Below are 23,174 nucleotides of genomic sequence, written 5' to 3'. Positions count from 1 at the left end.
TGGTGGCTTAATTAAAAATGTTTTAACTGACGGTTGTAGAAACTTGGTGATGTTTGTGGTTCATGGATTAATTTCATAAAATCAAACAAATAAGCCATTCTTTTCTTCTCTTAACTTGAATATCCAGTGTCAGGTTAATAAAATGAAGTTAAAGACCTCATGTCCAGGAGGCAGCAACTTCATTTTCCAGTCAAATAAGCTTCAAAATACACTGCAAAACATGTCTGTGTGCTTTCATTGAAGTGCCAGGTATAGAATGTTCTTTCCTAAGCCAAAACCTCTTAAGTGCATCACAGATAAAGGGGAACTCTAAACATTTTACATACACAACAGTCTTCAGGAATTCTCGCGTGTGGGAAGCCTGTTCTTTATCAAAAATGTTCCAGGTGTCTTTCCTGCAATGATCAAGAAATTTAAACAGTGAAAAAAGGTGGTGTACTAGCCTGCTATTTTCAGTGGAAGGCTGCACTTTTCCCATGGTTAGAAACCTTCCCACTTCTAACCTCAGTTTATGCATGGCCCATATTATAACCCTGTCCTAGTGATGTTTTTTAAAGAGAGCAAATCAGTCAGTCACTGCTGTCTGACACCAGCCTGTGGCTTCTGATTTCTGCAAAACAGGTTCATCATTCTCCTTTTTTTATTTTTTTTAATCGATCCTCTTCCCTTTTTTTTTAATCTATCCTCTTCCCTAAATATCTTAATTTTAAAATTCATTTACTACCCTGGATTCTGGTGCCTTCCATGTGTTTCTTTTTGGGTTTTGGTTCCACATCTCCCCATTTTTAATTACTTCTAATTTTAAATAAACAAATAGGAAAAATATTTTGGTTTCTTTTAGATTTTCCTAAATGCTCTCAAGATAATTGCAAGGTTTCTATGATGCCTTTCTTTCAACAGGAAGAAAACTTGTACTCCTGTTTATCTACCAGTCTATATTAAGCTGCAACCTAAATCCTTGCTCACTAAAATCACCTAAGTATCTCCAGTGAGCTTGGCTGCAGGGTTGCTCCTTCTAATCCAGTTTGTGAGAAGAGAGAGCAGTTCAGGGGAATCTGAGCACACTTGGCCCTTGTCCTAGGAGCAGTTATGAGCAATCAAAAATGTGCATGACTGAGTGCTAGGGAAGACTAATTGACCTGAATGGGATGATTAATGCTTAAATCTCATGGATATGGGAAACAGCTGCCACACCCCGCTGGGATTTTGTATTTTTAGCTGATGTAACAAGTGACTAATTTTTTAGACAATCCATTGACAAGACAGAATTCTAAAAGATTATTCACCTGACCTTTACATCCTTCACACAAAGGCTTTTGGATGTAGAATGCATATATAAATCAAGGGAGTGTTGTAACAAATCATTTGGGAGGGGGGAGGATTGTTATGGTGATAAGCACTCCAGAAACAAAAACAATCTCGTATTAAGAGAAAATGTTGCACACACATACAAACAAAGAGCGTTGCTGAGGTCATTGAGCACTTACAAACTAATGATGAACCAAGCACACATATCTATGGAAACAAAAATTCTCCAGGAGATGCACAACATTTGAGAGCTGAAGTACTGATCCCACAGCTCAGAGCAGCAGGGGTTCCTGGCAATATGGAACAGCACCCTGAAAAAAAAGGTTAATCTGTGCCAGTGGGTGAAATTGCACAGGTCTTTAAATGAACTTGGGAGATGATACAACCAGAATAAAGCTTAATCAAATCCAGAGGATGCATTTGTCAAAAATAGGGATGCTGAGTTTCTAAATTTGATTCCTGTAACAGGCATCAGTACAGAAGTAGTGAAATCCATGTGCAGTGGGTTCACAGAACCTGGTAAATGCCAGTGATACTGCACAGGTGCAGCAGTTTATATGCATACATCCCATGTCCTGCACATGTGCTGTGTATTTATGAGATAATTCCAATGACTCCATGATGCAGGTCTGCAGTGGTACAGAAAGCAGCTTTTTGTCTGGGATTCCCTGGTGTCCTAAGGTGTGTGCAAAGCTGCACCACCTATAAAGCTTGACATCTAGAAATTCCAGGCAAAAATACGTCCTCAAATTTTGCCTATGTAAAATTACATTTAAATTACTTGAGAATTGTTAAAATAATCCAAAGGATTTTTTAATTGGGATTTTTGAATGCATAAATTTAATAAAGCTTTTTTATATAATACCTTATATATTATAACGTATTTATAATAAAGACTGTAGAAGAACACACAGAAATGCCTGGAGCTTTATAATATAAATATTACAGTTATAAACAAGATAAATAATAATTTTTTATAAGAACTATGCATTACATAACATAATTAATACATAGAAATGAATTCTATTCTCACGAGTCCATCTTTGCAGGATTGAATAATGTGAGGAGAGCTGGTATGGCTGCTGCTTTTTGTTTCTTCATGGGAATGGGGACAATATATGCTATTTTTCACAGAGTTTTCATGAATATAGAATATTTTATAACCATCAAAGTTTGCTAAAACTCAAGTTGATACCTTGGAAATCAGTGTTCACTGAGGTTGAGAGGGCCCAGAAAGGTCTGGAGTGAGCATTCAGATGAAACTTAACATAAAAGCCAGGCAAGTCCTGTCCTACAGTGTGCTGCCCTGGGAAATGATCATGGATTGAAGTAGGCTGGTTTGATGGTCACAGTCCTGAATACACATGGAGGCAGGAGCAGGAGCTGACCTGTGGCCATTACAGTCCCTTTTCAGGAAATAGCCTATTTTTAAGCTCTCTTTGAAGATGATTTAAGCAAACCCTTACAACACGAAAAAAGCAGAACTTATAAAGAAAAAAAATAATTTAGGTGAATTTTTATACATGAAAAATAATTTCTGATTTGAAATAGAAATACAAAACAATGCACAAAACAAAACTTGGGAAAATCATAATTGGCATTTGGTAATAAGACAATAAGTTGAAAATGTTGCTAGGATACTTCTGTTTTAATTTTAGCCCTCTTGTCAAATCAATTTCACATCAAACATTTAAAACTGAAGACATCATTTCCATGTAACACATTAGTTTCAGCAAAATCCTTCTTTTGGCTGAAGAATCCCAAAGTGAAAATTTGCAGGCTGAAACCCCTTAAGACATGCTTAGCATGCATGTCCTATCTGTAAATCTCAGAGTGTTTAAACAAGTAGCTATTCCCAGCTGACCCATAAGGCAGAGCAGATAAAAGCCATTTCTTTGACAGAGAACTGTAAGTAGCAAGGCTGTGGCACCAGGGAATTCTCTATGTGAAGCTGATTTTATTCCTCTCCTAAGGCAACTGAGCCTGATGCTTTACAAGGAGTTATTGTTATGATCCACCACAACAGCACAAGGATTTAGTTAGCTTACCTATGCCACAGAGAAGTTCTGGAGCCCAAAGAAAGTAGCTTTAGTAAAATTGTCCCATATGCAGAACAGGACTGTGCTGTACCACTCTAACTGCTTACCCATGAGTTCATAAAATCCCTGTACACAACATGCTATGATTCTTTCATTCTATGATTCTGTGTACTCACCAGAGAGCTTGTGCGCCTGACAGCCACTCAAGGAAAATACAGTCACTCACAATGGTTACAAGTGTCCAGAGGCCATCTCAGCTCCTCACTGATTAGCTGGTTTACAGGACACCCTTGATTTCAGCCTTTTGCCTAGAGAAGGGGGAGCTGACTGAACTGATTAAACTTCTACAGAGCCTCTGTAGGAAGTTCCTGGGGATTAAACCTTGTTCCACCATATAACTTATCGTGTCCTTGAGCAAAAACTAGCTGACAATTAAATCCATGCTCAGGCACACAGAGTCTTTGTACTTTCCTAATCTTGTGTTCTCCTTATTTCTGTTTTCCCAACACAGTCTCAAATTGCTCACATAAATTACAGTCCTGGATGCTGCCCCATGTTTGCATCTCAGGTGTTAGCACTTATTGGTTTGCACATGTAGCCTTGCTAAGGAGAGGAAGAAAAGCCTTTTAAGCCTAAGCCTTTGTCCTGTCCAGGCAAGCCTGCTTTACTGATAAGAGCCACACAGTGCTGCATGTGGGGCAGGCTTCAGAGGCCCTGCAGCAAGCTGGTCTTGAATGACTCTTGCTAAAAATCTCAACAAAACCCTGTGGGAGTTTTCCTCAGCAGTTGGTGAACAGAGGAAATATCCAACATCTGCAGAGCTTTGCTGCACTGTGTGTGACAGATAGAGGAAAGCTTTCCCAAGTGCACAGCAGCAGGACTGAGCACCTACCATTCCCCAGGCCATCATAAGCATCATGGAGCAGTCACAGTGCCTGGCCACCTCAGGAGAGCTCCTCAGAATGGGTTGGTGCAGCAGAACTACAAGATCTCAACTGTGTGCAATTCTGCAGGAGGGTGTTTTTATTTTGCAAAGATGTAAAGTCAGGTCTTGTTCAGAATGTATTTCTACGTGATGATTTGTACAATGATGTCTACAGGTCTTTTTCTACCTGTGCTTGCTATGGATGAAATATTAGTCACATGGAGAACACTATTGCCTTACTGCCCAGGGAGTGACCACAAGGTACAATTTGGCTGACTGAGTTGCATCATTGTTTGGGCTGTGGCTGTAACAATAACTGCAGTGCAGCCCTTTCCAAAAGGAAACAGTAGACTGGCATTACTGGCAAAAGAGAAGGATCTATGGTTGTAAATAGATTAATAAAGATAGTGGTAATAGTTATGAAATTTATGCTCAGAGTGACTTGTTAGATATAAGATAGCAAACAAGAGAACAGATCATAAAACAATTTTAGCAAAGCTTTTAAAATTCAAACTCTGGGGACTTCTTGTTTATAAGCAGTGTGACTATAAGAGAATGAAAATGTGCTTGCTGCAAAAGTCATGATCATGCACCACAGCCAGTCAGTTTATGCCAATCCAGCCATTTACACAGCTTAGCTGACCAGTCAGAGACTAAAGGTGAATGAAAATACACTGCCAGCAATTTGTTAGCTTCTTCTCCCAAGAAAACTATTTGTGTCTTGGCTGAAAAAGGCATATTTTTATTTCTAACTCTAATGCTGTAGAGTTGTTTGCTTTATCGATATCCTCCTGCTTACTTGGTTACCTCAAGTAATAATGAAGATTCATTAGCAATATTTTTAGGTGCAGAAAGTGCACTACAATCTAACAGTTTTAACATTGATAATATATCTTCATTTTTGATAGGTGACATTGGTGTTAGCCAAGAGGGTCTATCCACAGATATTGGAGAGGGAGAACAAGCATTTGCTTTCATGTAAACATCCAGCTTATACATTGTAAAAGATGAAGCATGGTGAAGGTTAGTCATCACTTCACTTGAAGTTTCTGATCATTTTTTCCTGTTTGCCATAGAAGTATCAGAATTATGTGAGATAGATACAAAATTTTATTACCTTTGGATGTATGTCCCTCTCTACTGTTCAAGATATCTAAATTACCCTTTTACTGAATGTGAAGATTGCTTGTAATTCTGAGTTGCTTAAGGATGACAAAGGTGGGCAAGACACAGAAACATTTGTGGTGACAGAACACAACTCACCTTTCTTTCACAACATGATAATGTTCTCTGTGGTATCACCTTGCAAATGCTAACATTTGTGACAGCATGCATCCATCCACAGGTGAGCTGTAATAGAAACTGATGACAAATCCTTCAGTAAGTGCCTACCTGGCACCTGTGGATAGCACAAATGTGGGCTACAATGGAAGATACATTCAATTCTAAGGAAATGGTTGCTCCGTAAAGTTTACTTTACAGGGAAAAAAAAAGCAAAAAAAACCCCAACAACAAGATTGTCCCTTATTTCCACCTCAAACCAGAAGCTGAGGTGTCCTCATAGTTGGCTGTAGCTTTCAGCAACACTCAAATTCAATGGTCAAAACAGTAAAAATGTCTCCTGCTCTCCCAGAGGCTGTTAGATACCCCTGATGGACCTCTCACAGCCACAGGGATATTGGACTGTCTGTGCCACAGGAAAGCTGCTGGCAGGATGCTTCAGCTGGCCAGAATGAGAGATAAGGCAGTGACACCACTGCTAATCTACCAGCAGACAAATAAGGTATCTGATGAGAGATAAGGCATGGCGTCAAATTTACTTCTTCAAATCTAATTCTTCATGGAGTTACTGTTTCACTGTGCTGCAGCTCGTTGCTGTGGATGTTCCAGTTTGGTTCAAGCTCAATACCTCTTCAGGCACAGTGTATCAGTGCAATGTAAATTATTAATTTCCTTTGTTTAGGCCGTTATTGATTCATGAGTATTAATTCAGAAAAGTGCTGTGCAGTTCACAAACAGTTCATAGCTGTCACATTGCACCATGAGAGCTGCAATACCATAACAAATTTCTTTGAGCAAACGAGGTCACTACTTGGATGCAGCCCTACCTGACAAAATTCACCATGGGAACAAAGGATACTTTGCGTCCTCTGGGCTTAACTGTGTTTCACACAAACCAGCTTTGATTAAGGGCTGCAGCTGCTTCCAGACGTAAATGTAATTGGGCTCTAGCAAAATACCAGGCTGTAGCACGTGTTAGTTCAAAGGGAGAGTGCAGGGAGCACGGCAATATCGCCTCTGAGCCGACAGACAGGAAGCTCTGCCCCGCACTGGGCTGGGTGTCCTCCCAGGGCACAGAGAGGTGATGGCTCATCCCTGCCTCGCACTCCCGGCAGCTGCAGACAGGCTCTGACAGGCCCCAGGCAGTGCTCGTACAGCCAGATCCACACTCAGGGAGGGTTTGTCAGTTGAGGCTCAGTCAAATCACAATTCAGCTTTTGTTCTCCCATAAGGCTATATCCAGATCATACTATAGTTTTCTGTTCCTCTGTACCTATGCTCCAGAAGGGGAAGAGCCAACAGTGACATTCTTTATTGCCTTAGCTTTATAACAGCTATGGGAATTTCTTTAAAACTCATAAATAAGGTAAAAAAATAAGGTATGATTTTATTTTTAAATGGAGCCCTAGAAAGGCTCACAGCCTCCAGGTGGCAAGTCTCAGAAACCTCCACCATGTAGTGCAAACAGTTCCCTCTCGTCTCTGCTTTCTCCTGCCATAATGCAAATCCCTTAGAAGATGGAAAGGTGTAATCACAGCAGCTGGTGGGGATGTCAGGAAGGAAAGTGTTAAATGCTGAGGGTAAACATCTCCTGATTTGTTACCTAGTCAGCAGGGCAGAGAAGATCTCACAGATAAACCCAGCCTCGAAGCTTCTCCCCAGCTCAACTGGTTATTGCTCAGTGGCGGCTCTTACTCATCTGAATCTAGGTGGAGCTCCTTCCCTCCCTCCATCCCTCCCTCCCTCTCTGCTGTGTCTGTCCTGGCTGAAAAGCCTTTCCCCAACATCTGCACAGGCGTTCTCAGGTGCCGGCAGCGCCTTTCCAGGAGCTGAGCAGAGGCAGCCATCGGTCCCAGCCTGAGGCAGAGAGGCCTTGTCCCGCCAGCGCCTGCCCCCAGCCATGGTGAAGTACGGCCTGGACTACACGCGCTGCAGATGGATCCTGCCCCTGCTCCTGGGCATCGGGGTCATCTTCGGCATCATCGCTCTGGCGGGCTGGGGCTGGCTGGAGTCGCAGACCCTGCCCTACGTGCTGCAAGCGTCGCTCTGGCAGATCTGCAGGAGGGGTGACCAGGGCGGGCAATGGAGCTGCGAGTCCCTCATGGGCTACGGTAAGCGCCGACAGGGGTGGCGGGGAGCCGGCTCTGAAGCAGAGGGTCACATCCTCCGGGTCACATCCCCCAGGTCACCTTCCCACGGGTCTCCTAAATGTATCACCCAATAGCTGGCATTTATATATGAAGCCACAGGCAATAGAGACTGTCGCTGAGTACACCGAGGCTTTTGACTAACCAGGTGAAGAAATAAAATGTCCTCACACCCCTGTGCAGAAAAGAACCTAGAGGATTACATAATACACGAAAACCCACGCATGGGACGGTACCGGTGCAAAAAATAATACAGGATTTTTTCCTCTCTCAGAAGAACCTGGTAACTCTTCTCACTAATCACTGCTTCTCAAAACTTAACGGCTACCAGTGATCAAACATCCAAACAACAAGCTGTGTGGGGAAGCCTGGCATTAGTGTGACAAGCAGGTCTGAGTGCCAGAAACAGGGAGGTAAAAATGTAAGATGGCAGCAAGATATTCCCAGGGAGTGTCAGTCTGCAGAATGCTGCCCTGAAACTGCTCCGGTAGGTGGGTCGTGTGAAAGAGTCGCCTTGTGATTATGAAAGAAAGTTTTAAAAGATGAAAGGATTTCTTGTTCATACTAAGTTTTGGTGAAGCATGCTATTAAACATGTTGACCTGGGTGCAATCTTCAGCTTGAAAAGACGTAAACCACAGCTGTGGGAGAATAGCCCAAGAGAAGGGTCACTCTGGATGTGCTCTGTTTCTTTTTTATATTTCTTTTTTTCTTTCTGTATATTTGCTATTGGCCATGGTTTGACATAAGTAATAGTGAACGAAGGGCTGTTAGCTTGAACTGGAATGGAAGTTCAAGAGTTCTTAAAATATATGCTCATTCAAATTACAAGGAAGAACCTTTTCTCTAGGGCTCAGAATCTCAGCTCTTCTTGTTAAAAATAAGAGTAAAAGCACTTGCTGAAGCAATCTCAGGGATCTTTTATTACAGCACTTCAAAATTGTTCCTGAAGGTTTATTGTATGTCATGAAACTCTACCTTCTAAGCACAAAATTCAGCTGTAATGAGTTACTTGCAGCAGGCCTCTGTGACTATAGGGCTTCAGGCATGACCAGCTCCTCCGAGCATCACCATCCAGCCCTGCTCTCAGGGCTCCAGCGTCAGCTCTGTGGCTGGGTGTAAATCAAGCCAGCAAATGGTCCTCTGCCACATGGCACGTGAGAGAAGGAGAAAGCACACGATGCTTAGTAGAGGGCTCTCACTCCTGAATTTCCTCCTAAGTTTCCTGAAAAGGGAGCCCTCCTCTTGATCTCCAAGTTAGGCCCTGGAGAATGCTGTGATATGAATGCCAGCTTTAACTGGACAGAAAACACTGAGATGTTTTACCTTGTTTCTCTTGATAACACAAGAGAAATTTCTCCTTACTTCTGGGACTAAGATAAGTGTTTGGTGTTTCACTTCCTTCCTTATCCTGCCTCACTCTGATAGCTTTAAATTCTGCAGCTATATGCACAGTTTCCCTGGAAACTGGACAGCATCTACAGACAAATCAGGGAGGTCATCCTCTGTGTGGACTGTCCTGCAATGTCTGGGGTTACCATGAATCACATCCACAGTAAATCCAGCACTTTTTACACTTGGACTTGGTACACATTGTGGACTTGGTACACACATGCAGAACATTATCCAGTGGGTACATTGGAGAGTCCACTGACTCTTCTGAAAGCATTAGAAATGCTGTTTGTGCCCTCATTAGGCATGCATCTATCACCTGAACTCTTCAAGGTGATTAAATACCCAGGAAGCCTAAGCAAATCCTCAGAGTCCTCCTGGACAAAATTTCCTGGATATGTCTGGCACAATGGAGTCACCTAGCCAGTGGGAGAATATATGAAGGCTGTATGTAAGCAATGTATGCAAAGGGCAGGTAAGAGTGGGTTATGCTGCCAGGCTTCTCCTTTGCCAGATTATGCCATTAAAATGCAGACCTTGCCCTTCAGGGGGTGAGTTATCCCTGACCCAGAAGTAGACCTGACTGCTAAGGCTGCAATCTCATGTCACTGTCCTGATCTCTTCCAGGCCTTTCCCTTATACCCCCTCTTGACAGAGGTGGGATGTGCTCAGATCCAATCCTGTTCTCCATTTTTCCTTGCTCAGTAGTGCAGGGTTGGGATTTTTCTTTTGTGACTCCCACTTTTTCTCATGCAGGCAGAGGTGGCTAATGCTGGTCTTGGATTCCACCCAAAAGACCAGGCCATGAGAGCATCTCATTTGTGAGCATGCAGGTCTTCTTGTATTGAGCCTGATTGTACCTGCCTTAGTAATGAAATAGAGGCTTTTAGTAATTCTGGGATTAAATTTATCTGCTGTGCTCCAGAAAGGTCACGGAAAACAAGCATTCAACATCATGTTCTGTGGGATGTTTAACTTTGTGCCAAGCTAAACACAGTGCTGGTTAAACAAAGTGTAATTACACGCCTTCCTGAGCACAGAGACAAAGATGTGATGTAAACCTAAATGACAGAAATATTTTACAGCATTCCCAAGATGAGATCTCTTTTCCCCCCTCTGTTCCACAGTTTCCATCTTGTTTCTTCTGACCTTTACTCTCAGCTTCCCTGCCTGGGTAGGTTCTGAAATTTGGCCCTCCTGCAGGGGTGGTTTCACTGATAAACATTGTATGCATGTGTACCCCAGCAGCTGCCAGCAAATATTGTCAACATGACTTGGACAGTGTAGTTATCTTAATCCACTACAGTCATCTTCATCCTATCATAATTAGATGTAATTGCAACATCCTTGCAAGCTGTTAATTATAATGTGCAAATTCAAATCAAATTCTGCACGTGCAATGTTTATAATTTCCCTTGAATCTCGGTTGTTTGGCTCAAGATATGTTCATACAGTTGAAAGGCAAAAACCCAATGTCACTGAGGTTGATTATATTGGAAGGGAAGAAGGTTGACTATTTAATTGGCTGCATCAGTGCAATTCAGAGGTTTTGATTTAATTTTTTTTTCTTTTTTCTTGAAAAGGCAGTGGAGTAACTCCACTGGTACACTTACCTTTTGTGAAAGCATCTGCTAACCCCTGCTCTTTTGCAAAGTTTGTGAGCTCTGTGGAAAGTGAGAATATGAAGAGTTTATACACTGTGTTATCTTCTCCAAGACTTCAGATCATCTGCTTTAAACATATGCCACTCATGTAGACTTTATCAAAGACTGTTGCTTTTCAAGCACATTTAGTTCAAATAAATAAAACTTTCTGGGAGAAAATATCCAGTGCATTAGACACTTACTCAAAATGCAGGAAATTTAGGATGAGGGACTGAGTGATTCATTGCTCTTGCGCTTCATTGTTCTTGCACTTGAAAAAACAAAGGGCTCAAGCTGATGACATGCTTAAACACATACAAAGAGAGATTAAGACTTTTTAGATAGATAATAAGCAATATGGAATGTACCTCTGTGGGCATGGATGAGCTTACAAAGAAAATGCACAGGTTAAACCCCATCGTGATGCTGGCACAGCACTCCTTTGTTTTTCTTGTTCTTTGGCTGTATTACCTGTCTTGAACAAGGTGTGTCTTGCAGACCTGAGACATTTCTTCAGTATGTAATTTATTCCACTGCAGGCTTTGAAGATGTTTAAACATGTGTAGGTAAATACATAATAAAGATAAATAATGTGGGGAGAAATAACTGATTTTATTTGTCTGAATGTGATGCACAAAGGGTGAAAAACTTGTGACTACACTTGTCCCTCCTTATCTTCCATCCAGCCTTGCAGTTCTTCCATTTGCAGATGCTGCCATCAGAACAACTGAAATTTTAAAGTGTATGTTGATGAGGTCATCTTTTTTGCATAGTGCAAACAGAGATCTTGGGGAAAAAAATCAGGAAAAGGCATTTCCATATGGCAAGTGAAATCCACATCTTCAGTTATTTTCACAACATAATATTCTATTATAGATTTCTCCTGGGATGTGTGGAGGGGTTTGTAGCTGTGGAGATTAGTGGAGGGATGAATGCTTTTGCCATCTGGAAGGGACCCCTTTGTGCAGCTTGTCTTCCAGGCAAATAATGGGCAACTATGTTCTAGAGATCCAGTTTTATTTTGGTCTATGATTATGAATGCAATATTACAAGATAAGAAGGCTAGTATAGTGTGATTATAATGAACAAAATCTACTTCAAATATGACAGCAGATAAGTATGGCTACAGGATAAGTGAAAGAAGGAAATGTTGCAAAAGTAATATCCTTTTGAGAAAAGAAATATTCTGCATCCCCATTGATGAATAGATTTCTCCCCCATTTTGCCGATACCAAGCTTTGTTTCCATGGAATCTTTTGCTACAGTGAAGCACCATTTATTATCCTTGAGAAAGAAAAAAATGGAAATCACTTACTGAAAATACCCAAGTAAAAATACCCAATGTGATACAACAGCAGGGTTACATGGTGTAGCTGGGATCAGTTTCCAAAGTCTGTCTCTTGGTACTACACCTAGCACTGGCCTTGCACTGCTGGCCACACAGCTCTCCCTCTGGGAAATGACCTTCTCCATCACAGCAGTGGCTCATTACACCCAGGGCACAGGACAGACCAGGCACCAAGTTTTGCCACTGCCACACTACCTGCGTAAAACTTTCTCCTTCCCCCACATTCCCATCACATCTGACAGCCAGCACCTAATCCCAGCATGGGGAAATTCTTACTTGCCCCAAGATAAAGCAAGCACCCTGAGCAGAGTGACATGGGGATATTTTCGGAGGGACAGGGTGGGATACAGCAGATGGAGGACAAACAAGATGTCCCAGTGTCTCTCTGGTATCTGAGGGTGTCTGTACATCAAAACAGAAATGAAGTAAACAAGTAGCTGTGCTTTTGAAGGAGGGACCAGCTCAGGTCACCAGGCCTTTTTCCAGGCAGATTTTTCCTGAAGTCAAGGTTCTGCACTTAACAGCTTACAGAATTTGGTAACATCCATGTAGTTTTGCAAAAGTGTCTTTGCAGCTGGGAAAGAGGCTGGGGAGGTTTCTGAGCAGATCAAGAAGCCTGTGGGAGAGCCCGGGATGGAGCCCAGCTCTTCTCTGTACATGGCCTGGATTAAAGGGCAAATCTCGACTCCTTTGGCACAGGGTGAAATAAAAACAAAAGGCTGCTGCTGTTCCTGCTGTATTGTAGCATAAAATAGTTATATTTATATGATGTGGTTGTCTGTAGTTTTAATTACAGTGTGTAGAGAAGCATATGATTTCCTAAGACATCATTTTCCTTAAAGTATAATGTTCCCTGGTATTAAGCAGTGAGAAATGAGATTACAACATTAGTTACTGAATAATGTAGAATAGTCAATAATTATTCAAAACTTAGAATGAGAAAAAAATACAGTTTTAAACATATAGCTAATGAAAAAAATCACGACAGTGTTTGTAAGGAATGATGCAAGAAGGAAAGAAAACATTTGATTTTTCCCCAGCGTGTTGAAGACACTCCATTGTTTCTGAACAGGTATAAGAGAAGGGAATCAAGGCCAGAGCATTTAATTACCATGAAAATTTTTATTCCTTATCTGCAATTTCTTGTCTACTTTCCCTTGTAGTTTTAGAGTTTGTACTTTAATAATTTCTGTGGCAGATTCATTTAATCAGATTAGTTTCTAAATAAGAGTAATGCTCTTGAGCAATTAACGCTCCAGAGAGCAATTGCACGTGTAATCCCACTGTTTGTTATCCAGCCTTCCCTTAATAATTACGGTTAGATTATGTGGAAAAATAGCAGTCATGTAGAACATTCTCATCTGCCCATCAGGAGATATGAACTGCTGGTGCTGAGGATTTTGAGGAGATCCTCAACACTTTGCATTGTCAGGCTCTGAAGTCCTGAAGAGAGGATTCCAGTCACTTACACAGGAGGCATCTCTGCTGATAGCATGTGGAAACTTGTGGCCAAACTCTCAATCCTCTTCACCTCAGCTGTTCCTCTAGTTTATTGAGGTAGTCTAATACAGCATTTCCATAACAACATCTCCATAGTCTGAGCAGTGATAAGGGCTGCAAAATGCATTTCATATTCCAGTGTAGGTTTAAACATATTACTTAAGTGAGAAGGTGTTAAACAGCAAAAGAAACAAAACTCTCAGAACATTCTTTCACATTTCTGTATCACTTTTTACTGGCAGTTTGTGCTGTTCTGGGATGCTTCAACCACACTGACTCAGTGAGCATTGTAATGCCATGTTTCTTCTTCATCAAGTACCATTACAAAATAATTCATTGCTCAAAAATTCCCAGGAACTCAAAGTAGCTGGTGGAGTGCTGACACTAGCCTATGTTCCAGAGGTATCTGGCTTCCTTCTGCTAGTACTAAATAACACTTCAGTCCTGCTGAATTACTAATCTGAAACTGAGTACATCTAATGTCACCTACTGTGCTGACATATGCGTGCTGTGCCCAAATCAGGCCCCAGAAAAATAGGAAGTCCCTGTGCAGTTCATTTAACAACCTGATCAGCAGAAAGCAGAAAGGGACAAAGATTTTCAGGATATATTGTAAAAGCTGTTTCATTAACAAGAAGAGTAAATAAATTCAATATATTTTTATGAGTACAAAGCATGACTTCTGCTTATATTCTGAGGGTTTTATTTTGCAAATAGTTAAATTTTGCTTCTATCAGAAAATCAGATCCGGGTTCACAGCTGCTGTCTGTTAGTGGGGAATTCCCTAGTGCAAAAGGTGATTTTCATTAAGGTTTCAGAACAAAGTTTGTTCACAGCATGAAAACTGCAGATCAAGAGTGACAACAATTCTTGGTGCACATGGAAATAAGATGTAAATTCAGTGTTCATTAGTCCCAAATGACTTTGGGAATATAAAACTTGAAAAGAACTTTTTTTAAAAAGGTTCCACTCTACTGTTTTGATTAAAAGTCCTAGTTCATAGCCTGTATTATCATGGAAATCAATGCTGTTTAATTCACATTAAATATTTCAACCCACTCAGGGGTAATTAGGGAGCAGGTACATCTTGCTATTCTCATTAATTGAGCTTATGTAAATGAACCAATTAATCAATACCTTACCTATTTTATTTACCTGACCCTCCCAAACCCCATGTACACATCCAAGTATAAGTGATCCTGCTTTAATTAAAAATAAATAGGAAAAAAATAGGAGCAAAAAATGTTATACCAATAAAGTGTATGAGGCTGAGCTTTAATCCTGAGATTTTCCCAGTGTGTGCAACTGCTTCTGAAGAGAATGTGAGATAGGGGTACTCCCTGACTCTCTCGTGAGCAAACCTTTAATTTCGAGGCAGTGTCTGTGCATTATATTTAATATCTAACTTACTCCCTTGGTGCTCCCTTTGATGATGGCTTTACCCCTTCTGCCCCTTCTGCTTTCCCAGCACTAAGCAGGCATCAGGGAGCAGCCCTCATTAATGCAGGATTTGCAGAAGGCAGCTTCTAAGTCAAGCCTGTACACGCCTGAGCTTATGATGAGATGAATTTGAACCACTCCCTCAAGACGTAACTGCTCCTCCCCTCAAATTCAACTCACAATTGTTTCTAAGTTTAATTGCTTGCCTCAGTAAGAAAGGAGGGTTGCAGATTACATAAAGGTTTTGCCTGTGTTTGTTTGTGGGTGAAGTCAGGGGTGAGGAATTAATAGGTTTTTCCTTTAAAGGAGGTAAAGCCCAGCAAGCCACACTGAGCTATCATTTTATCATACAGCTATGGATAAAACACTGCCTTCTGCTAATGTATACTATGTTTTATTGATAGAAGAACTACTCATAAAGGTTCTTTTCCTTAATGTTGTCATCTAAAATTCATTATTATGGGGTAATTGTCCTAGTGTCCTAATCCTTTCTTATTTATATGGGACCTGTTACTAGTCCTTGAGAAACTTTGGCCATTACATTATCCTAATGTGAACCTAAATAGGTCATTCTGTTTCCATGGTTGTCTTTTAAATAGTGGCAAGATAAAAGCTGGTTCTGGCTTACACAAAAATGACTTTCATGAGATAATACTCTGTTATTAAAAGAGAAATCCATATTAACAGCTGATGAATTCTAATAAAGTAATTCTAGGGGGAAAAGAACAGAGTTACCAAAGGAGATGTCATACAGAAAGACTAAAAATACTGTATTCCATTGCAAAAGATATAAATTTCAACCAAAAAAATCCTCCAGTATTGACTACCCATATGAAAGATATACAGAGAGTGAAGTTCTCTGAATGAAGATCCAGATGCAATGAAGAGAGAAACTCAGAAAATAGTACATATGTAATCATACCTTTCATATTATTTTCCTCCTTTTATTCTGTTCATAAATTATCTATGACTAATATGTGATCTTCTTCTCAGTTGTACAAACTTCCTTTGAAATAATTTTCAGTCAATGACTTTCAGTCTGCACATGCAGTTTATTCAAAAGAAGCTGCTTTTGATGGTTTCTAATTTATCTTGGCTGAATACAAATACATGCACACTGGTATTTCAATGCCAACTCACGTGATCAGCAAACAATTGCAGAGATTACAGCACGCATTTGTTTCCAGAAAGAGCACAGAAATTCCCCCCAGCTGGCATGTTACAGAGTCAGTATTTCCAGAAGACAGGATTTTGCACTGTGTCCTGTTGCACAGGTAACACAGGAAATCCAGAGTCCTGATGATAGTGGTGTGCATGTACACCAGCAGCTTTGGCTGGTAGAGGTGTGGGTTGATGGGTTTGATGGACCACCTTAAGAGTCATGCTAAGGGAACATGAGTTCTGCTGCAAACATGTGCACTTTCACATGGAAACTTTCTTGAGGAGAACAAGCCACAGGGAAATGGGTAGAACCTGGCCAAAGCAGTTCCTTTTCAAAGAGAACCATGTGCTCTGCAGTGCTTGCCACACCCTGACAAAGAACGCCAGGTTGAGAAACTCAAGTGAGTTCAGCTTTGTTTCCAAAATAATACTCTTTCCCTTTAATCAGAGAGATGTTAAATGGGTTGGGCTCTGCAAACTCAGCCTAGAAATATCCTCCTTACGTACGACACAGAGATGAATTGCTATCACTGCAGATTTTAGTTCTCCTAAGAGTTGCTTTGCAAGACTGCAGCTAGAACTGCAGGGTTTATGTTTCTTTCCCTCAGTGTTATGAAAGATAATAGAGCAAAATCTCTGTTACATTTTCTTTCACCCCTCCCTGGTTCTTGTGAATTAAAGCTACCCTTCCTCAAATTGCTGCACAATTCACTGCAGTGTGAAAATGATCAGTCAGCAAGAACCTTTAGATAATTGATGGTGTCTGTGAGCTGACAATAAATACTTGATTTTCTTTCCAATGCTAGTTGTGTATTTAGCTTCAAGCCAAGAGGAAAATTTGGAGAAGTATGTTTTTATTGATCATACAAGGAGCGGTACTTCTGAACTCTCTGGGGTTGCTTTCATAAAATGTCACCCAAGGAGAAACTCAGCAGTTTATGTGGTGTGGAGTACCAGATCAAGAAAAACATGAGAATGTTATTGTGAGTGTTTTCCCATGTTTTGAAACACGTACACCAGGAACTTGGGCATTTGTATTTGTCATGGAAGAAATAAAGCTTATATGCTATTTTCAAGACACAACAGCCCTTTTTTGAAGCATGGAGCTTTTGGAGCATGAAGATGACAGGCTAAGGAAATACTAGGTTAGGTGGTTCAAAGTTTTGGCTCAACTTACTGCTGAGCAAGAAAGTTTGTTTCTTTTTGTGTGAAGCACCGACAGTGTTTACACTTTCATAAACTGTAAAATGAGTGAGGGAGTAAAATCAGGAAGGCAGGAAACTGGAGATATTCTTAGTCCTGGATGTCTAATTAAGTCCATCAGCTTCCCTATGGCTGCAGCCAGATATAGGATAATCAAAATGTGTTTATATGGTGCAATACAAGAGGTAGTCATGCTGCCTCCAAACTGAGTTAGCTTTAATAGCAGAGTAATAAATCTGTGTTATTATTGAATTCTGTCTCAGCTAATTATGTAGCTCATAAGACATCATGAGCTCTGTCCTGGAATGGAGGGCTCTTTCTGGTCTCTAAATTAGCTCAAGGGTCTTCTCACAAAGCAAGGAGTTATAGAAGTCAGGCACTTATTTCCATTTTCCAGTGGTCACATGTTACTGTACTCACTTTGGACAGCCAGACTCCCACAAATCACTGCTGAGTGACATACAAAGCTCTGCTATCACAAGCACCATCCTCGCTCACTTGAGACAGGTGTGAGGACATGGGTTCCTCTTGCCTGTTTTGGAATTGTCTTGTTTAAGACCAAATTGCTCAGAAAATTGCCAGTTAGAAGGAGTTTTGAAGAGTGACTGGTGTGTAGCTGCCCACAAACCCTTTCAGAGTGTTCACTGGTGTTCTTTCAGATGATGGAGGAACTGAAAAAGGGAGAAATGGGACTGGCACCAAAGTGTTACAGGATGCTGCTGGTATTCAAGGACACTTTTGTATAAACATGTTTCTTATTTCACAAGCACATTTTAACTCTTAAACAGCCAAAAATCACCACCATTTTTGGGGCTGAGAAAATAGATCTCAAAAAGTGCTAAATATTTTTACAAACTCAATTTGATATCCTGTAATCTGCTGCTCCCTCTGTTTCAATCTTGATTTGGTGACAGGTAGACTGGGCCCTTTCCACTTTTAACTGCCCTCGCTTTACAGGCCAAGAATTGGTGTTGCACCTGTGAAGATTCCTTGGCCTGGAGTTCACATTTTTAAGAAGAAGCTTTGCAGATAGAACAATTTATTTATATTTTTACTCAATATTAAAGACAAAAACTCCCACAACATTGAAAGATTGGAAAATATTTGGGACTAAATTAGCCATTTGCTTGTCAGTGTATTTTGACCAATTTAATTATTCCAATTCTGACATTTTTAAGAAATTTTAAGTCTTGGTTCTATTTGTAAAGAACTAAACTACTCTAGTACTCCTGGCTGGCACAAGATAAAATAAACATCTGAAATACAGAAACAATTGCAATTATTGCTGCACAAAGCCTTTGTTACCTTTAACTCTAGAAAAGTAAGATGATTACGCACTGTGGTCTTAGACTACTGATAGCTACTGGTTTTGCAAAGGGCAGATGAACTCAGAATACTTTTCTTCAAAAAAACCCTGTAGAGACTCACTCTTCTTGCACTCTACTGTCTTGGAGCTGTGTGCTGTTTTTCTTCCAACGTTGAAAGGGTTTTTTTCTCTTTTGTAGAACTGGGAGCCAGAAAATTGGCTGTCAGGTGATTGAGCAATGCCTCCAAATGGTGTAAGCATCCTGCAACAAGCATGTCTCTTCTTGCCACATGGGCAGTGCCCAGCGGGCTGGGCGTGCGCCCTATCTGCTTCCATACAGTCACAGCATTTGGAACACTACTTCAGGAAAAACACCTGGCTGAGCCTGGAGGGGAGGGAGCTGCTGGCATGGGCAAGGTGCCACCCCACATGTCTGCAGCCACCAGGCACAGCTCCCTGAGCCCCCAGCCCAGGTGCTGCTCCCACCCCAGGGCTTGGTGCTCTGCCGTCAGCTGCTCTTGGGAAGCAGGGCTGAGCTTTGGCAGCAGGGGAGGTGGAACCCCAGGACTCCTGGTGTCTCAGAACTTGCTGGGCAGGCAGCTGTGCTCTGAGTCTGCTCCTCTGCCTGGACCACAAGCAATTGTGCACCTAAGAAGTTCTAGATGTTCTTGTAATTTCACCTTTTTACCAGAAGTATCCAGAACTCTTGTATCCAAGAGCAGTGATGTCACCATTGCTGAGAAACATCTCTTATGGCCAGGTGCCCCTTTTTTTGCTGTTTTAAAGGGGTAACAGAGAGACTAGGAATAGGAACACCTTCAATGGGGTATATTGAGCAGTATAGAAATTCCTCTCCTTGACTTTTTCTTCTGATACTCTGCCTGAGGTGCTGTCCTCCCTCCTGTGTCTCCACTCTGCACACTGTACCTCTGAGCCCCCTGTAAACTCCTAGAGAGAAGAGCTTGAGCTAAAACAGTGGGCTAGAGAATGAGATGTAAGAACACAATTGCTCTCCCTTTCAATCTTCAGGCAGCTGCCTGTTTACTGGGAAAACAAGCCCTACAAGCAGACAGAAACTTTGTGGAATAAGAAAGAGAATGGAGATGAAATAAAACTGAAGATATATTGCGATAGCTAGAATGGAGCAGGAATCATAAAGCAGGGAGAATGCTGAAAAGCAAACAAAAGGGAAATTGGTTTTGATGGACTGAGGAGTAGAAAAGGATAGCTGGAAAATCCTGATCCATTTTTCTTGCCTAATAGTAGTGGTGGTGTGGGCCCTGGGAAAAGACAGATCGAACACCAAGCTATCACTCACTGGGGACAGGTCGTTTACTTTCATGCTTACCTGACTCTGGTCAAGGGAAAGACAAGACACTTTGCATTTTATTACTTCCATGTTTAAAGCAAAGAAATTGATAGGTTACTTACTCAGTTTCAGAGGGAACTTTTACTGAACAGCATGCACTGCATTTAAGTTGAGTTGTAATTATTGTCAAGGTTGTTTGGGCTATGATAATTTTTTGGCACTGCTGTTGCATATTTTTGGTTAGAAGCCAACACTTGACAAAGACATAGTGGCTTAGATGAGGGGATGAAATCAGTAGATGCATAGCAGACTTTAACTGCTTACTCAATTTAATACATAATTTAAAGTGAGTCAGAGTGGCTTTTCTACATCCAGAAAATTTGATCTCTTTGAGCAGTAGTTGCTCCTCAAGTCTTGAAATGTTAAATAAATATTATTTTTCCAGTTGTATTATGCCAATGCAATATGCTTTGCTTTTACATGTTATAACATAAAAATTTATAATTTGAAAATGAAAGAATTAATATCTGGAATAAGCTTTTTGAATTGAAGTGATTCTAAATTTGGACCAAAGCCAGAGATCCAATTTCCCTACAAAACAGATTCCAAATCCTTAGCTCCATTTAGGACACAGACCTAAACTAAGGCTGTAAGACAGAAATCACTGAATTCTGACATTTATGGGCTATTTCCATACCTTTATGTTTGCTAGATCGGTTGTGCTTTTATAAACACTTTGTTTTGAAGGAAGATTTTATTAGTTCCAGGGACAGTTAAATTCTCCTTGTCTGTGTAAGAGGAAGCTGGTTTTATGGCATCTGCTGAGGTCATATTTGCTATTGAAGGACAGTGTCCAGTTTTACACCTTTAAAGCCATTTCTCTCTTAATTCTTAATTGTTAAAAATAAACAGTAAGCTTGCATCCAAGCCCCCATTTCATTCTGCATGAGAAGACCAACCTGGAATTTTATGCATTCTGCACTTAGTGCATGATTTCTTGTGGAACTGAAATGCACACCTACAAGAGGAGAGAAAGCCCCCATGCTTTCTTTCTTGGGAGATGATCCACTTTTCACAGGTTTTAAAATTAACCTTTACTTACTAACCAGAGGAAACCAGTCTTTGTTTGTGTTCCTTTCTAATGTATCTTCCTTCTGATTTCAGCCTGGGGAAGAGCTGCTGCTGCCACATACCTGGTTGGCTTTCTACTTCTGGTCATCTGTTTTGCACTGGCCATCATAGCGTTTGCCATCGACACCCTTCGGTTCAACTTCATCCGTGGCATCGGAGGCTTGCTCTTCGTGGCTGGTAAGGCAGCACGTGGAGTCAAGTTTAGCTTGTGCAGATATATCCATTCCAGAACTGATATTTTCCTCAGCTGATTCTGTACCCAAGTCTCTGTCTGTGTGCAATTGAGCTCTTGATGAAAAATCAAAGTCTCTCATGGTACTGGATCTATTTTCAGATCCTTCAAAGCATGGATGGGTTTAGCTACAGGGATTATGGAGGATGGCTGTGGTGCTGGGTGTTAAACTTTTTTTTTGTTTTCTCCTGTTTCTTCAGCTGTGTTCTCCATCATGGGCCTGGTCATTTACCCAGTAAAGTTCTCATCTGAAATTGAGATGACAGGAGTCAATATGTTCAGCTGGGCCTATGGCTTTGGCTGGACCACCGCCATTATGGAAATATGCTTGGGATTCTTCTTCTGCTGCCTTCCTAACTATGAAGATCAGATCCTGGGTAATGTCAAGCCCACATATTTTTACTCTTCCCCATAAGCACCAGGAAAAATGTGTTCATATTCCAGAGATACCTGACAGACTAACTACGTTTTTCAGAATATTGTCATCAGATGTTAGTAGAAAAGGCTGGAAACTTTTCTAATGTTTGTAGAAATACAGCACTGGCATCTGCAGTAAAGTTATCTTCTCTATTTTGGATCTTCAGATCTCATTTGGGTTGGTCAGATAAAGCACAAATGTTAAAACCCCTTGGTTTTCCTCATTTATTCCCATGAGGGGAATTTATGTGGATTCCATTGCATTTTAAATACCTTCACAATTGTAATTAAATTCAGAAAAACTTATTATACTGGCAATAAACAAAACAACATGAAACATCCTCCTGAAGGAAAGAAACTCAGAAAAATCCCATTTTGTATGTATCATCTTTAATCTGAAGATTTTGCACAATTTTCAAAAAGTCAAATACATTTACCCAATGACTGCCAAATAGTAAATTAGTCAGCCAGCACTTCATAGCTTTGCTTCTATTTTTCATTCATTCACTTAAGCCAGAGATAAGGACAGAGTAAAGAAGGGATTAAAGCTCCCTACCAGAGCCAGCATCTTGACTTTTCCTCATCCATGTGGAATGTATTTATTTCTAAATATTTGCAAGAGTAAGCAAGAAACACCAGTAAAGCCTTAAGAATCCTGTTGTGCCATTGCTGGTGCCAGTACAGAGTGGGCAGAGGCAGAAGGGATTTCAAGCCACCCCTGCAACCTGCAGACCTGGTTTGATAAAGGTCCTGGTGTGGCTTTCTTCTTGGGTGTCTTGACATTTTTTTCTGCTGTATCAAAACCTATGACTTTAAAATGCTCTGCTATACTGGCCCAGCTTTTTTATCCAGTGTAGAAAGGTCAGGTATGATCCTTGCACCTCAGGAGTTGAGCTGGAGCAGTGTGAGTGTATCATACAGTTGCTAAAAGGCTCCTTTTTTGTTCATGTGCTGTTCTTAAGTATTTTAAAAATGGAAAGTGTATACTTTCATATGTAACTGTAAAATGCATAAACACCCCTTACCAACTCATACCAAAGCTCTCACAGAGAAAATCACATCATAAAGCTTCTTCCAGCATCCTATACTCCACAGTGCCTCAAAACCTCAATATACTGCAAACAATGAAGTATACTCAAGATTCTGCTGGTTTCTGTCTTGTTAAACCTAACTTTATAACATTCAAGTCATTCTCTTAAGTGAAAAAAAGGATAATATGTGATGTGGAAAAGGAGTCTCATCTAGATCCTTAACTACTGAGGGTTATTAGCTTGTAACACATCAGCAATTTTGTCATTTTGTGTACTATGAAAAGCCCTGCCAAGTGTTCTTTGTTTCAACAAATTAGAGGTGGAAAATTTTTCAGTTAAACCTTTTTGGTAGCTAAAACTAA

At 40.8% G+C, this 23,174-nt stretch overlaps 1 protein-coding gene across 1 annotated transcript; it reads left to right on the top strand.

The window, feature by feature from the left end:
• Nucleotides 1-7,453: 7,453 nt before the first annotated feature.
• Nucleotides 7,454-21,779, top strand: LOC128939459 (p53 apoptosis effector related to PMP-22-like). Its single transcript, XM_054280448.1, has 3 exons — nt 7,454-7,664; nt 21,166-21,309; nt 21,565-21,779. Exons 1-3 carry the CDS (start codon nt 7,454-7,456, stop codon nt 21,777-21,779), a joined length of 570 nt encoding a protein of 189 aa, XP_054136423.1.
• Nucleotides 21,780-23,174: the final 1,395 nt, after the last annotated feature.

The sequence above is a fragment of the Melozone crissalis genome, unplaced genomic scaffold, assembly GCF_028551555.1.
Source record: "Melozone crissalis strain CALT ecotype California unplaced genomic scaffold, PUWL_Pcris_2 ptg000027l_1, whole genome shotgun sequence".
Classification (NCBI taxonomy): domain Eukaryota; kingdom Metazoa; phylum Chordata; class Aves; order Passeriformes; family Passerellidae; genus Melozone; species Melozone crissalis.
The sequence above is the reverse complement of the archived record's forward strand: the minus strand, read 5'-3'. Positions and strand labels throughout refer to the sequence as shown.

Bases quoted from the DNA above. Each gene is read 5' to 3' on its own strand.
- LOC128939459 (XM_054280448.1), top strand. From the start codon at position 7,454: ATGGTGAAGTACGGCCTGGACTACACGCGCTGCAGATGGATCCTGCCC. The intron at 7,665-21,165 runs GTAAGCGCCGAC...TTCTGATTTCAG, and splicing joins CGAGTCCCTCATGGGCTACG to CCTGGGGAAGAGCTGCTGCT. The intron at 21,310-21,564 runs GTAAGGCAGCAC...CTGTTTCTTCAG, and splicing joins AGGCTTGCTCTTCGTGGCTG to CTGTGTTCTCCATCATGGGC.